The sequence below is a fragment of the Odocoileus virginianus genome, chromosome 26 (genome assembly GCF_023699985.2).
Source record: "Odocoileus virginianus isolate 20LAN1187 ecotype Illinois chromosome 26, Ovbor_1.2, whole genome shotgun sequence".
NCBI classification, from domain to species: Eukaryota; Metazoa; Chordata; class Mammalia; order Artiodactyla; family Cervidae; genus Odocoileus; species Odocoileus virginianus.
Window position 1 is genome coordinate 12685265 of NC_069699.1, and position 15976 is coordinate 12701240.

The 15976-nt window shown below is 43.1% G+C and overlaps 2 protein-coding genes across 6 annotated transcripts in view; both read left to right on the forward strand.

Annotated features, from left to right (window-relative positions):
- The first annotated feature begins 3247 nt into the window (after positions 1-3247).
- On the forward strand, positions 3248-7957 carry SS18L2 (SS18 like 2). The gene is made up of 3 exons (XM_020872411.2): positions 3248-3449; positions 3696-3772; positions 7411-7957. The coding sequence occupies exons 1-3, from the start codon at positions 3381-3383 to the stop codon at positions 7496-7498; spliced, it is 234 nt and encodes a 77-aa protein (XP_020728070.1). The 5' UTR covers positions 3248-3380; the 3' UTR covers positions 7499-7957.
- A 3718-nt stretch (positions 7958-11675) lies between these two features.
- The window catches only part of NKTR (natural killer cell triggering receptor), a 40435-nt gene continuing 36134 nt past the window's right edge, over positions 11676-15976 (forward strand). For 2 of the 5 annotated variants that reach the window (XM_070455505.1, XM_020872421.2), the window contains exons 1-2: positions 11677-11856; positions 11985-12065. In XM_070455505.1, the coding sequence (XP_070311606.1) occupies positions 12008-12065 (58 nt within the window). In that variant the 5' untranslated portion in view covers positions 11677-11856; positions 11985-12007. Of the gene's footprint in view, positions 11857-11984; positions 12066-15976 lie in introns of all 5 variants that reach the window. The other 3 variants (XM_020872414.2, XM_020872415.2, XM_070455506.1) reach the window with 2 other exon arrangements.

Genomic DNA, 15976 nt, shown 5'->3' on the forward strand with positions numbered 1-15976 from the left:
AACCAACCCTGGGTTGGGGAGTGGTGAGGGGAGGTGGGTGGGGAGTTGTTTAATAGGCACATTTGGGGAAAATGAAAAAGTTCTGGAAATGGATAGTGGTGATTTTTGCACAACAATGTAATGTACTATATATCACAGAACTGTATATTTAAAAATGGTGATAATGGTAAGTTTTATGTTATGTATATTTTGCCACCAAAAAGGGAAAAAAAAACTCAGAGTTTACAGAGTAAAGAAGTAGAGTGAAAGCCACTAGAGACTAGAAGAGGTAAGACCATGTAAGATATTGGAAGCCATAGTAGAATTCGGGACAGGCGAAAACTGATTGGATTTATATTTTGTAGAAATTACTTTGGCTGCTGATATTAAGATCAAAATGGAGAAGGCTCTTGGAAGCTGTGGTAGGGCCAGTTGGGAAGTCAATGCAGTTGTCTGGACAAGAGAAGATGAAGCTAGAGTTTAGGCTAGAACAGTGTGAAGCTGAAGAGAACTGGGCAGTCTGCAGAGAAATGTAGAAGTGAAATCAATAGGACTTGGTGATGAATTGGATGTGAAAGGGTGACAAAGTAGCTTCAAGGATAATGCCATTTTCCACAAGTGATGATTCATGAAGTTTTTATTGCCAGCCCTTGGCCGTGATTTCCAACCAAATAGCAAGCCACAAATTTCAACATCTCCATTAGAGGTCACCTCAAATTGCACACATCCAGAGCTAATTTATCACTTACCCTTAGCCCTCTGTGGAATGGGATAAAACCTCCTCCGTGGGATGAATAAAGGAACTGTGGAGAGAGAGCCCAGCAAAGCAAATGAGCCTGCTTGGATCAGGGCCACCACTCAGGGAAATGAAGCTCTAGAAGGCAGAATTGCCCTGATACCCTTCTTGAGGAGTAAAACTTTCCAAGATCTGCATCCTCAATGAAGTGGCCACTTCTCACTCTGTGCTACAGAGAAAACCAACCTTGCTCCCATGTTCATCATGGGCGAACTGGACAAGAGAAAAGACAACCACTTCAGAGTTTTAGTGGTTGCCAGCGACCCAGACAATCACGATGGTGTGATCACTCACCTAGAGCCAGACATCCTGGAATGTGAAGTCAAGTGGGCCTTAGGAAGCATCACTACGAACAAAGCTAGCGGAGGTGATGGAATTCCAGTTGAGCTATTTCAAATCCTAATAGATGATGCTGTGAAAGTGCTGCATTCCATATGCCAGCAAATTTAGAATACTCAGCAGTGGCCACAGGACTGGAAAAGGTCAGTTTCCGTTCCAATCCCAAAGAAAGGCAATGCCAAAGAATGCTCAAACTACCACACAATTGCACTCTTCTCACACGCTAGTAATGCTCAAAATTCTCTGAGCCTGGCTGCAGCAATATGTGAACCGTGAACTTCCAGATGTTCAAGCTTGTTTTAGAAAAGGCAGAGGAACCAAAGATCAAATTGCCAACATCTGCTGGATTATTGAAAAAGCAAGAGAGTTCCATAAAATCATCTATTTCTGCTTTATTGACTATGCCAAAGCCTTTGACTGTGTGGATCACAACAAACTGTGGAAAATTCTGAAAGAAATGAGAATACCAGACCACCTGGCCTGCCTCTTGAGAAATCCGTATGCAGGTCAGAAAGCAACAGTTAGAACTGGACAATGGAACAACAGACTGGTTCCAAATAGGAAAAGGAGTACATCAAGGCTGTATACTGTCACCCTGCTTATTTAACTTATATGCAGAGTACATCATGAGAAACGCTGGGCTGGAGGAAGCACAGGCTGGAATCAAGATTGCCGGGAGAAATATCAATAACCTCAGATATGCAGGTGACACCACCCTTATGGCAGAAAGTGAAGAAGAACTAAAGAGCCTCTTGATGAAAGTGAAAGAGGAGTCAAAAAGTTGGCTTAAAGCTCAACATTCAGAAAACTAAGATCATGGCATCCGGTCCCATCACTTCATGGCAAATAGATGGGGAGACAGTGGAAACAGTGGCTGACTTTATTTTTGGGGGCTCCCAAATCACTGCAGATGATGACTGCAGCCATGAAATTAAAAGACGCTTACTCCTTGGAAGAAAGTTATGACCAACCTAGATAGCATATTAAAAAGCAGAGACATTGCTTTGCCAAAAAAGGTCTGTCTAGTCAAGGCTATGGTTTTTCCAGTAGTCATGTATGGATGTGAGAGTTGGACTGTAAAGAAAGCTGAGCGCCGAAGAATTGACGCTTTTGAACTGTGGTGTTGGAGAAGACTCTTGGGAGTCCCTTGGACTGCAAGGAGATCCAACCAGTCCATCCTAAAGGAGATCAGTCCTGAGTGTTCTTTGGAAGGACTGATGTTGAAGCTGAAACTCCAATACTTCGCCACCTGATGGAAAGAGCTGATTCATTTGAAAAGACCCTGATGCTGGGAAAGATTGAAGGCGGGAGGAGAAAGGGACAACAGGATGAGATGATTGGATAGCATCACGGACTCAATAGGCATGAGTTTGAGTAAGCTCACTGAGTTGGTGATGGACAGGGAGGCCTGGCGTGCTACAGTCCATGGGGTCGCAAAGACTCGGACACGACTGAGCGACTGAACTGAACAGCTGTAACAGTGTGGCCCAAGAGGTTGGCCTAGCTTCCTCTCTGTATGTTGCAGCAAACCACCTCCGCAGTATGGTGCATAGGCAGCACAGGGAGGTGGTTAAAAGCAAGAATTCTAAAGCCAGACTGCTGCTGTTCAGATGCTGGTTTTGCCCTCAGTAGCTATGAGATCTTGGGCAAGTTACCTAATCTCTGTTTTCTCATCTGTAAAATGGAGAAAATAATAGTGCTTTTTAGGGTTGTAAATCTGATTTGTTTTTAAAGGGCCCAAAGGAAAAAGAGGTCTATGTGCGAGTTTCTCCCTCAGCAAAAGCCGACCCCGGTGTTTTCCTTGGCCTTGCAAGGTTTGGCTTGAAAGGAGGCAATGCCCAAGGTTCAGGCTCCAGATGCAGGCCTGGAGGCACCAGAGCGGTGTTTAAAGAGGTGTGAATGTGGACCCAGATGGGCAAGCTCCTCCCACAGACTGGCAGTACCCAAAGCCTAAAAGGCGAGACGCTAACTTGGATCCTGTCCCTGAGGCTAGCTTGCGCAAATATAAAAGATCCACAAACAGCTCTAGAGCCTCAGGGGTGGGGCCGGAGGAGGCCGCCGAGAATCGCTCTGATTAAGAGCGCGCCCAATCACAAATGACGTTCCGCCTGTCCCCCGCCCTGTAGGTGGGAGGACCCAATCAACGTCGAGAGTGTATCTTGGTCCCTGCTGCGGCCGTAGTGCGTCTGGAGCTGCAGGTCCGCTCCGGTCTAGATGTGAGGGCATCTGTCGGGCCTGAGGCCGAGTTCCACCCCGGCTTCCCGGGATGTCGGTGGCTTTCGTACCGGACTGGCTGAGAGGGAAGGCAGAAGTTAATCAGGAGACCATCCAGCGGGTAAGCGCCAAAACGGGCAGAGATCTTAGTAGAGATCCCAAATGGCTGCGGGCGCTGGGAGCTTCCTGGAGGGAGCAGCTGAGACTGGTGGTGTGCGTAGGTGACTTGCTGTGAGATGAGAACGAAGTCAGCAGAGGTGCTGGGGCTGGAGAGCCCGGCCTTGGGGAGCGGGGGGGCAGGCAAAGGAGGCAGTGGTCCTCGCCGCCCTGGCGTCGCGCTGATCTTTCAGCTTGTCTGATCTTTCAGCTCCTGGAGGAGAATGACCAGCTGATCCGCTGTATCGTGGAATATCAGAACAAAGGCCGGGCGAATGAGTGCGTCCAGTGAGTCCACTCTTTATTCCCTTAATTTGTGAGTGTGAAGGGGAAGCTAGTATGGGAATCCATCAGCTGACCTGAACTAGGAGTCTTGAGTGATCACAGATAAGGCTCAGAGGAATTACTTACCTGCCCAAGATAATATGGACAGTACATTGTGAAGCCTGGAGTCAGACATGGCTTCCTCTTCAAAACTTGAATTGTGCTCATTGCAAAGACCTCTCAAAAAGCCATGCCGGCTGATGAGAACAGGGATGGGGACGGTTCAGTTCAGTCCAGTTCAGTCGCTCAGTCCTGTCCGAGTCTTTGCGACCCCTGTCCATCACCAACTCCTGAAGTCTACCCAAACTTATGTCCATTGAGTTGGTGATGCCATCCAACCATCTCATCCTGTGTCGTCCCCTTCTCCTCCTGCCCCCAATCTTTCCCAACATCAGGGTCTTTTCAAATGAGTCAGCTCTTTCCATCAGGTGGCGAAGTATTGGAGTTTCAGCTTCAATATCAGTCCTTCCAAAGAACACTAGGACTGACCTCCTTTAGGATGGACTGGTTGGATCTCCTTGCAGCAAGGAACTCTCAAGAGTCTTCTCCAACACCACAGTTCAAAAGCGTCAATTCTTCAGCGCTCAGCTTTCTTTATAGTCCAACTCTCACATCCATACATGACTACTGGAAAGAACCATAGCCTTGACTAGACGGACCTTTGTTGGCAGAGTAATGTCTCTGCTTTTTAATATGCTATCTAGGTTGGTCATAACTTTCTTCCAAGGAGTAAGCGTCTTTTAATTTCATGGCTGCAGTCATCATCTGCAGTGATTTGGGAGCCCCCCAAAATAAAGTCAGCCACTGTTTCCACTGTCTCCCCATCTATTTGCCATGAAGTGATGGGACCGGATGCCATGATCTTAGTTTTCTGAATGTTGAGCTTTAAGTTTTCACTCCTCTTTCACTTTCATGAAGAGGCTCTTTAGTTCTTCTTCACTTTCTTCCATAAGGGTGGTGTCATCTGTATCTCTGAGGTTATTGATATTTCTCCCGGCAATCTTGACTCCAGCTTGTGCTTCCTTCTAGCCCAGCATTTCTCATGATGTACTCTGCATATAAGTTAAATAATCAGTGTGACAATATACAGCCTTGATGTACTCCTTTTCCTATTTGGAATCAGTTGTTCCACGTCCAGTTCTAGCATTCGGAAAACGTCTCATGAAATGATGAGAGCAATGGCCGTTTTCTGGTCGTGGATCCCTGACTCATACTTTTTTGGTAACACATACAAAAACCAATAAAAGTTCCCAGTTAAGACAGAGGTAAATTTGGCACAGTAATTTAAGGTGCTCTCTAGCTATATGCCAAGATGAGAGAAAACACTCTCTTTTCTAAGTGTAGTTCCAGGACTTACACCCTGTTTATTACAGAAACAAAAAAGATTTTATTTCATTGTGACTGAAGCAATGCTTTCCCCACCCCCTAAAAAAGTAACCCTCATTCCCTCACTGAACAGGTCAGTGGAGATATCCATCTTGGGTAAGTCTTTACATTGGACACTGGCATTTGGTGATTTGGTTTTTTACAGTTTATAGTAAACACTCTCATTTTTCTATATGTAAAACCGTTGCAAAACACTCTATTTGGTGCAGTGATTCTCAAATTATGGATAAGTTACCACAGTCTCCTCATGGACATTTTCACATCGCATGGTGCATGATTCCTGCCCTCTAGTCCGATTTGTGGAGAAGGCAATGGCAACCCACTCTAGTACTCTTGCCTGGAAAATCCCATGGATGGAGGAACCTGGTAGACTGCAGTCCTTGGGGTTGCTAAGAGTCAGGCATGACTGAGCGACTTCACTTTCACTTTTCACTTTCATGCATTGGAGAAGGAAATGGCAGCCCACTCCAGTGTTCTTGCCTGGAGAATCCCGGGGACGGGGGAGCCTGGTGGGGTGCCGTCTACGGGATCACACAGAGTCGGACACAACTGAAGCGACTTAGCAGCAGCAGTCTGATTTGGGGCTCGACCCCTTGATTGAGAAATGGGGTCATAGTAAGCGTGCATTTATCATGGAAATGTCTTGTCCCTTCTTTAACTTTGTTCATGATTTTTTTTTGGCCTTGTACCACATGGGATCTTCGTTCCCTACCTGTGTGTGTGCTTAATCACCTCAGTCTTGCTGTGTGACCCTACAGACTGCAGCCGACCAGGCTCCTCTGTCTATGGGATTCTCCAGGCAAGAATACTGGAGTGGGTTGCCATGCCCTCCTCCAAGGGATCTTCCCGACCCAGGGATTGAACCTGTGTCTCCTACATTGCAGGCAGATTCTTTTAACTGCTGAGCCACCAGGGAAACCCTTAGTTCCCTGACCAGGGATCAGACCTGTGCCCTTGCAGTGGAAGTATGGAGTCCTAACCCCAGACTTCCAGGGAATTCCCTGTTCAAGACTTTTTATAAGTAATACTGAGTACCAGTTACTATTTCAGCTACTGGGGAATCAGTACCAAAACAGATACCAGCTCTGCTTTCATGGAGGTTACATTCTAGACTGTAGAATCATATAATTAGGCACATAATAATAAACGCTTTGAATAAGAATAAAGCGCAGTAAGTGGGAGGAAGTGCTAGTTTATACAGGTTATCTTTGATGTGACATTTGGGTAGACACCTTAGGTGAGGGAGGCAGCTATGCAGATGTGTGAATCAGAGTGAGCATCAGGTGGAGAAGTCCCCCAGGCTAGAGCTTGCTGGGTATCTTGACATCTCTGCAAGGAGGCCACTCTGGCCAGAACTCAGTGAGTAAAGGGAAAGTGACAGATGAGATCAGAGAGGTAGATCAGGTAGAGGCCCTGATCATGTAGGTCCTTATAGGCCATGAGAAAAGCTGGGCTTTACTCATAATGTGATGGGGACCTTTGAAGAGTTTTGAACAGAGGTATTACATGGTCTTAACTGATGCTTTTGAACTGTGGTGTTGGAGAAGACTCTTGAGAGTCCCTTGGACTGCAAGGAGATCCAACCAGTCCATCCTAAAGGAGATCAGTCCTGGGTGTTCATTGGAAGAACTGATGCTGAAGCTGAAACTCCAGTACTTTGGCCACCTCATTCGAAGAGTTGAGTCATTGGAAAAGACCCTGATGCTGGGAAGGACTGGGGGCAGGAGGAGAAGGGGACGACAGAGGATGAGATGGCTGGATGGCATCACCGACTCGATGGACATGAGTTTGAGTAAACTCTGGGAGTTGGTGATGGACAGGGAGGCCTGGCGTGCTGCGATTCATGGGGTCACAAAGAGTCGGACACAACTGAGCGACTGAACTGAGTTGAACCTAAACTGTAAAATCACTCAGGCTGCTATGAGTATAACTATAGTAGGGGTACAAAGGTAGAACAGGGAGACAGCTTAGGAGAGCGGTCCAGTACAGTAGTCCAAGCAAGAAGTGATAGTGGCTTGGCGGAGAGATGTAGCTATGGGAGTGAGAAGTGAGAACAGGTAAGATTCTGGATGTATTTTCCTTTGATATGTTAAATAGACACATTGACAAAACGGAGTGGTCCATTCAGTAGATGAGCCATTCACTAGATAAATTCTTTTCCAGTTTTTTGTTCAATAAAAACACACCTCTAATTTTTGTCTGTTTTTCATCCATAGGTACCAGCATGTGTTACACAGAAATCTCATTTATTTGGCTACCATTGCAGATGCCAACCCAACCAGTGCTTCAAAAGCAATGGAATAGTCTTCCAGTTGGCTGTTGTGAGGAGTAATTGAATGTGATCTATGTCCTATGAAATGGATATTTGCCAACTCAACTGCTTAGAATGTGAATGGAACTTCTGTGGCTCTTTTAAAAATGTGAAAATGTGAAGAAAGCTACTAAACCATATTCTCAGTATAAGTATTTAATAATTAAGTGGATTCCCTCAATTAAGTTGACTCCAAGTGTCCTCCATCCTGAAATAAGTGTGTTTGGATAACAGAGATATAATGGGCATCTTCAAGTCAACCTTTTTAGTTTCAGCCTGAAGAGGAAACTGAGCAGGTATTGGGCGATCAGCAGGAATTGGTGAGACTTTCCACTGAGACACTGCCAAATGGACATGTGACTGTTTCTCCCTCCTACCAGTTTGTGGTTGTGGACCCCTGACTGCTCTTTTCATGTTACTTTGAAATAAAGCTTGATATTAAGGTATAGAAATTTTCTTGTAATGTCTTCCACTTGGTTTTTGAGAAAAAGTGTAAGGAGTTAAAAATACCTGTAACACCACCACTGTCATTGGTAACAAAATTAATAGTAATTCTTAAGTATCATCTAACATCATCTACTAATAGAAGATGTGATGCTGAAGGAAGAGTATCTTTTTCTTTTCTATCCTTTTAAGGTTCTCGGCTAGGCCTCTATAACAAAAGACAGATTAACAGAAGAAAAGCATATGCATTTATTTAATATAAGTTTTACGTAACATGGGAGCCTTCATAAGGAAACAAAGACTCAAAGAAACAGTTAAACCTGAGCATTTTTATATGAAGTTTGATTAAAAGTATAAAGTTGTAGAAAAATGTGATGGGACATAATGGTATGAGCTAAGTGTAGGAAACTGGGGGAGATGTAGCAAGGCCTTTTTGTTCAAAATCTCTGTCCCTCTGGGTGTGGGAAGGCACCTCTCATATGAGAGTCACATGACCTGCTTTTTGGGAGGAGGTCTGATAGTCCTAGGATCTGCCATTTCTCAAAATCCTTCCTTAAAATATCCAATATGCCAAGGAGCCATATTTTGGCATGTCCTGAATTCCATGATGTTCAATTTTCTTCTCTTCCCACAACATGTGATTTTGTTGATGTGTCTGAAACAGGATCCAAACAAAATTCACACCCTGCATTTTGTTGACATCGCTATGTCTGTAAAAATACTTAACAATTCCTTTTGCTTTTATCATTTGTTAAAAAAAACTACGTCATTTGCTCTAAAATTTTTCACATTTCTGTTGTATCCCTGTGGTGTGGTGTCATTATATATCCCAGTATTGACCCACTTTTCCTAAAAACTAATAGATCTAGGTGCTCGTTTCGACTCAGATTCTAGTATCTTTGGCAAGAATACATCATAGGAAGTAATAGGTGCTTACTTTCCCATCACATCAGGAAATAACCCAAAATGATTTATTATCAAGCTCCTGATAGCCTTTCACTTAAATTATGATCTACCCAGCTTTGATAGTTTACTTCATTAGGGATTACCTAATGGTGATTTTTCTATGTTATCATTCTTTCTGCTTTCCTTCTTTGAGACTTATCTGTTAAATGGGGCAAACAGCTTCTTGTAAGTGAACCCCAAATTAAAACCTCCTTTTGTTGGGAGTCAAGGGTTTCAACCCAGGAAGGCTGTAATTCGTAAACAGTGAAGAGAGACCTCATTTTTTTTTTTATCTTTTTCCATTTATTTTTATTAGTTGGAGGCTAATTACTTTACATCATTATTGTAGTTTTTGTCATACATTGAAATGAATTAGCCATGGATTTACATGTATTCCCCATCCCAGTCCCCCCTCCCACCTCCGTCTCCACCCGATCCCTCTGGGTCTTCCCAGTGCACCAGGCCCGAGCACTTGTCTCATGCACCCAACCTGGGCTGGTGATCTGTTTCACCCTAGATAATACACATGTTTCAATGCTGTTCTCTTGAAACATCCCACCCTCGCCTTCTCCCAGAGTCCACAAGTCTGTTCTATACATCTGAGTCTCTTTTTCTGTTTTGCATATAGGGTTATCGTTACCATCTTTCTAAAGTCCATATATATGTGTTAGTATACTGTAATGGTCTTTATCTTTCTGGCTTACTTCGCTCTGTATAATGGGCTCCAGTTTCATCCATCTTATTAGAACTGATTCAAATGAATTCTTTTTAATGGCTGAGTAATATTCCATGGTGTATATGTACCACAGCTTCCTCATCCATTCGTCTGCTGATGGGCATCTGGGTTGCTTCCATGTCCTGGCTATTATAAACAGTGCTGCGATGAACATTGGGGTGCACGTGTCTCTTTCAGATCTGGTTTCCTTGGTGTGTATGCCCAGAAGTGGGATTGCTGGGAGACCTCATTTTTAATCCCAAATCTGTCATAATCTCTGTAAGCTGTTTTCTCAGCTCTAAAATGGAGATAACGAAAGTAGTATCTGCCTCTTGAGGTTATGAGGTGGAGATTCTGTGGTTGGGAGCTGGGCATGGTAAACATTCAAGTGTGTTAACTGAAGGCTCTGGCCCTTTTCAGAGGCCCCCTCCCATTCTGTCATCTGTAGGGTTCTATCCCATCATTGGTCTTCTCTGTCCTCTACTATTCATCTGGTTTGTGCTGATACTCTATGCCAGGTAGGCTGCTGAAGGGCCTGATCAGATCAGCAAATATGGTAAGTGCTGTGCAATGTCTTTAGTTTTGAATTAGTTACTAACATTTAAAGATAAGAGGATTTCCCATGAAAGCCTGGATTTCTAGCAATGCTGGATTAACAGGTCCCACAGTGAAAACCATCAGCTGGAGTGTGATGGCAGCTGGCCCCCACTCACGTTATTAGACAGCTTGAACACTTAAAAATCTGTCAAGAGGGTAGATCTCACGTTAAGTGTTTTTACCACAATAAAGTAAAAAAGAAAAGAGTGCTTGCCAGATCCTGGGTAGAGGGGAGGAGAAGTCATTGTTTAATTGGCACAAAATTTTAGTTTTACAAGATGAAGATTGTCCTCTGGCTAGATGGTAGTGATGGTGGCACAATGGGAATCTACTTGGTGCCTCTGAACAGTAAGCTTAAAAAAAGTTAAAAGGCTAGTTTACGTAAAGTTAAAGTGTATATTACAATTTTAAGAAAATAACGGAAAACAACAACCACCCAACAGTGTGGCCCCATGGTAAAGATAAATCAATGTAGCAAATTGAGCCCAGAAATAGAATGCACATATGTGGTCACAAAGCCAAGGTAATTCAATGTATAAAAGACAGTCTTTTCAACAGATGGTGGTGGAACTACCGTATATCCCTACGAGAAAAAAAAGAACTTCAGCTTCTGCCTGACACCATATCCACAAATGCTGACAGATCATAGACTTACACCAAAAAGACAGGGTTATAAAATTTCTAAAAGGAAACACAGGAGAAAATCTTCATGAGCGTGGGGTAGGCAGAGATTTCTTACACAGAGAAAACACCATAAAAGAAAAAGATCAAATGACTTCATAAAAAATTAAAAAAACTGCTTTCCACAAGCCACTATCAAAACAATGAAAAGGCAAGACAGACTGGGAGAAAATATTCACAATTACATAAACCTAGCAAGGGATTTTTATTCAGAATATATACATACATCACTTAACAACACGTTAAATAACAGAATTCTTGTTTTCTATAAGACGAAGAACATGATTAAAATAAGGGCAAAGGTCTCGAACAATTTAGAAAAGAGGGCCTTGAACACTATGCCCATGACGCTGGCCCCCAAAGCGGAAACGCACGTACGACTGTAACCTAAACGGCCTTTGAAGTGAGACAAATAGTCTAACAGGATAGCGTCAAAACTACTCCCTGAGTAAAAAAGTCAAAACTGTCGGTCTACTGATCCTCAACGACTTGATTCTCCGACCTCTTCCGCAGCTATGGACAACAGGGAAGCCTCGCGATATCTCCAAATACTTTGACACGGCCCTTGAAAAGGACGACAGGAAGTAGCGCAGGCGCGTCGGGGGCTCCCAGAGTTGGCGACTGATTCCAACGTAAAGGAGGAAAGGGGCGGAGCAAAAAAGAACCAGCTCAGGTATAGGAGCTCGGGACCCGAGCTCCCAGGCATTCTCACGTAGGCGTAGCCTCTTCTGTTAACCCTGCCTTCGAGTACGTGCTCTCGCGGTATTTGTCCCGGCTCTCGCGGGGTTTAGCGTGGCAATAGGAGACCCGCCTGGGGGCGGGGGTGGCGGTCCGTTAGTGGCGTTGGGCTCCGGCCACGGTGGCAGCGCTTTCTCTTCTGCTCACTGGCAGGTCTCAGGCTGGAGGCCAGCCAGGTGAAGAGCGCGGCTGCATGTGTGTGCGCACTCCATGGGAGCCGGGAGGCCTGAGGTGAGAGGGAGCCGGTCTCGGCCTCCGGCGCTGTCGCGACAGGCCGGCGGGAGGTGACTGAGGCGCGGGCTCCGCCCCACCCCCGCCCTAGCCCCCGCCCTGACCGCTTTCCTCCCCATCTCTCCCAGCTTTTGCTGCCGCCTCGGTCGCTATGGGGGCGCAGGACCGGCCGCAATGCCACTTCGACATCGAAATCAACCGGGAGCCGGGTGAGCCGGGCCACTGGGGAGCCCTGCGGGGCCTAGGCTTGCCTTGGGGAAGGGGAGGGGTCTACCTTCATCAACCCTCCCCCAAGCCTTTTTGGGAACTGGTAGGCGCAGTCCGTACTCCCTTTTCTCCTGAGGGAAAATCTGTGGAGAGGTGAGTGGTCCGGATACAATCTAATTGGAGTCCAGGCCTCGTCCTCCCAAACTCCTTGTCCCCCCGCACCCCTCCTGAGTGTTCCTGCCTTGCCTTAGCGCCAGGAAAAGGGTTGCGATCCTTTTTGGACTTTGTCTCTCACAATATCTCTAAGGAACAAACACTCCCAATTTCAGTTTCTGGTATCTCGCTCTGTACTATGAGCTTTGGACTCGTACGTTGTATATTTTCTAATTCTTGTGCATCCTTAATAGGTTAACTTTGTTTTTATTTTTCCTTAAGTGTCTTTAGCCAGAATTCCTTGGTTCGTGGGGTAATGACTTAGCACAAGTCTTGGGCGATAAACCAAAGCATTTAGTATCAACAGACTTGCAGCGTGTGTTCTCTTCCACTACTGTTTTCTTCAGGGAATCCAGCCGTTTCTTAGTATATTGTTTTGAAAATTAGATATTTTCTTCTCAAGCGTAGTTAACTTCATTCTACGTAGCAGAGCATGCAAGGTTCCAGTTTTCTTAGCCTTTTTTTTTTTAATACTGTGACGGATTTTTTAATTGGAAGCATATATACAGTCTTTTTGCAGATCTTGTTCAGCAGATTGTGCATGCTACTGTTCTAGACTGAGGATATAGCAACGCATAGAACAAAGGCCTCTCTTCCTTGTAGTTTATATTCCGTTGGAGGAAGACAGACAATAAACCGGAAAAAAAATAAGTGTCTTGTAATAGGGGTACTGTTTTAATAGATTGGTCAGAAATTGACATTTTGAGAGGATGACATTTAAGCAGACCTGAAGGAGAAGGTAAGGGTGTGCATATCTCTGAGAAGAACCTTCCTATAGAGGAACAGATAATATGAAGGCCTTGACGAAAAAGTGTACCTTCTTGTTTGAGGAACAGAAAGTGTCGCTTTCTTGACTTGATGAGAAAGTGTACCTTCTTGTTTGAGGAGTGAAGGAGGCAAGTGAGTAGCAGAAAATGAGTAAAGGCCAGAGTAAGAACTTTGACTCCGTGAGATAAAATGTTTTGAGCAAAGGAATGATGTGATCTTAGAAATTTTTGTTGCATTCTCTCTTCATCTTTTGTACCTTGAAGCTCTTAATCCTAATTCTATAGTGAATTTTCGTTTTGAATAACAAGGCTTATTTTTTTTAAGAGTTAAAAATAGCATAGTCCTGGAAAGTAGAGGTCAAATAAAGGTTCTGTAGCCCTGGAAACTACTCCTTTTCTTGTACACATTCATATCCTACTTTCACAAATAACTTTTGTTGTGAAACATCTCCAGAATATGTTTGGTAAATGTAAAATGAACTTTGATCCCCAGTATTATAATATCATTTTGGTAGAAGTGACTAGAACTCTTGAGAACACTGAGCCATATATGAAACAAGGAATGCTTGGATTGTTCTAGGTTGAACCAGTTGATAACTGGCAATTTCATATGGTTCAGTTTCATATACAATATTGATATTTCTCTAACACTTTTCAGTATATTATCTAAGGAGTAAGTACTTGATTTTTATGCAACTTGTAAGGATCACTTCGGTTGTTTGAAATGAGGTGTCCTGCTTTGTATTATTTAACCATTAGTATGTATGTCATTGAGTACTTATTCAAGTAATAACTCTTGTCTTCTCCTATAGTTAATAATTTGCTTGATACAAAGTAATATCTTTTTTTACTTTGATAAGTAAAGATCCTTTAATGAGTAGCTATGTTGTCTATATTAATGAGAGGTCAAAAAGTACTGATAAAAATTGAGCTGAACACAGCACAGTGTGTATTTTCCATTCCTATCAATGGAAGTTTGTATATTTTATAGCAAACAAATGAGACTTTTGAATTGTAAAGCCACCAAATGAATGCAAGTATATGTTAAAAGAGGAATGTCTTTAAATTATGTGAGTATAGTTACAGAACTATTGATGTTGTTACTTCTCTTTCACTGAGTTTTGGTAGTTTGAAAGGCAGTCAACAGCCATTAACTAATTGGTAACTCCTTGATATGCTCTAAAAACTTAATAGCCATTTTTGACTAAACTGGCTTAAATCAGTTTGCACCAGATATCTAAAACCTATTCCCCTGGGCTCCAGGATTTCACTTCTTGATACGAGATCTGAAAAAGGCAAGTAAAAGATAAGTTTCTGAAGCACCAAAAAAGGAAAAGCTAGATTCCTATTTCATGTCTGCCCTGAAAAGTAATCAGTTTAACCAACCACTAACAACCATAGAGAGAACTAATATTTAGTCAAAGAAGGGTGGGCCTGCCTGTCAGAAAAAATAAACAGAACCTCTGAAAAAAGAAAACAAAACATCAATGAAATGAAAATCTGGAAAAAAAAAAGAAAATCTGGTTCTTTGAAATAACAGTAAAATTGATAAAACTTCTAGCCCAACTGGCCACAGAAAAAAAGACAACAGGCACAAATTATCAACATGAGGAATAAAAGTGATATTACTACAGATCCCACAGATACTAAATTAAAGGACGATGTTGTTTGACAACTTAAATGAGCCAGTTGCTTAAAAGCGAGCTGCCATGTCACAGTGAAAGCAAGTCACATTTGCTATATGTAGACGTCGACAAGCAAGTATACACACATGTAGGTCATAAAACCAGTTCTGTAAGTCTGATGAAGTCATTTTCAGTGTTCCAGGTACTCTTTAAGTGGAAGATTTCTGATCTTGAATATTGTCATGTGAATCTTTTAGTTTTGTGCACCAGAATCCTCTTAAATCTTGACTAGACCCAGGACCTTTTTGATGGACCTAGCCTTAGGTTGCACTCCAAAGGGTGACTCCAGATTTATGTCCTATTAATGGAAGGGTATGGATTATCTCCAAATGTTTTTATTCAGTCTTTATGTTCCAGACATTACCAGTTTGCCAATAAAAACAGATTTTAAGCATTCATTTTACTAATTACTAGTTGATTAGAGATAAAGATAGCAAAAGCAGTATTAGAAGTCACCTCTGGAGGACAGCCTTTGATTTATCACCCCCCTGGAGGCTGTGTGTTTCTTAGAGGCCTGAAGTATAGTTTTAAAACTCATATGATTACTTTATATGAGAATGTCTATATAAGGTATTTTAAAATAAATTACAGTTGTAATATATTACATTATAGTAATACAATGGTGCAGACCTTTTTTTGTTTTCAAACCGGGAGAAGCTATCATGACACCAGAAGTCAAACTCCAATTTTTTCACTCCCATTTCTGTTAGTATTCAATAGAGTTTTTCAAAGGCAGTGATGACACAACAGATTAAATGCGGAAGTAGATAGGAAAATCTGTCTTTTATTACACTAGATGTGAAATAAGGAAATCTCATGAAATGAGATTTGCAAAAATGTAAAAGATAACACTCATAACATTTTTTGTTCATATTTCAAAATGTAAATTATTAAAAAAGAACTCATGATGGGCTTCCCTGGTGGCTCAGTAGTAAAGAAACTGCCTGCCAGTGCACGAGACATGGGTTCAATCCCTGGTCTGGGACGATCCCGTCTGCCGCAGAACAACTAAGCCTGTGGGCCACAACTACTGAGCCTGTGCTCTAAGAGCGGCCTAGAAACTGTAGCTACTGAACCCCCTGCGCCCTAGAGCCTGTGCTCCTCGAGGAGAGAAGCCACCTCAGTGAGGAACCGTGCACTGCAACTGGAGACTAGTCCCCTCTTGCTGCAACTAAAGAAAAGCCTGTGTAGCAACAAAGACCCAGCATAGCCAAAAGAACATATTAAAATGTCTATAAAGTTTTCAGT

Bases quoted from the DNA above. Each gene is read 5' to 3' on its own strand.
- SS18L2 (XM_020872411.2), top strand. From the start codon at position 3,381: ATGTCGGTGGCTTTCGTACCGGACTGGCTGAGAGGGAAGGCAGAAGTT. The intron at 3,450-3,695 runs GTAAGCGCCAAA...CTGATCTTTCAG, and splicing joins ATCAGGAGACCATCCAGCGG to CTCCTGGAGGAGAATGACCA. The intron at 3,773-7,410 runs GTGAGTCCACTC...TTTCATCCATAG, and splicing joins CGGGCGAATGAGTGCGTCCA to GTACCAGCATGTGTTACACA.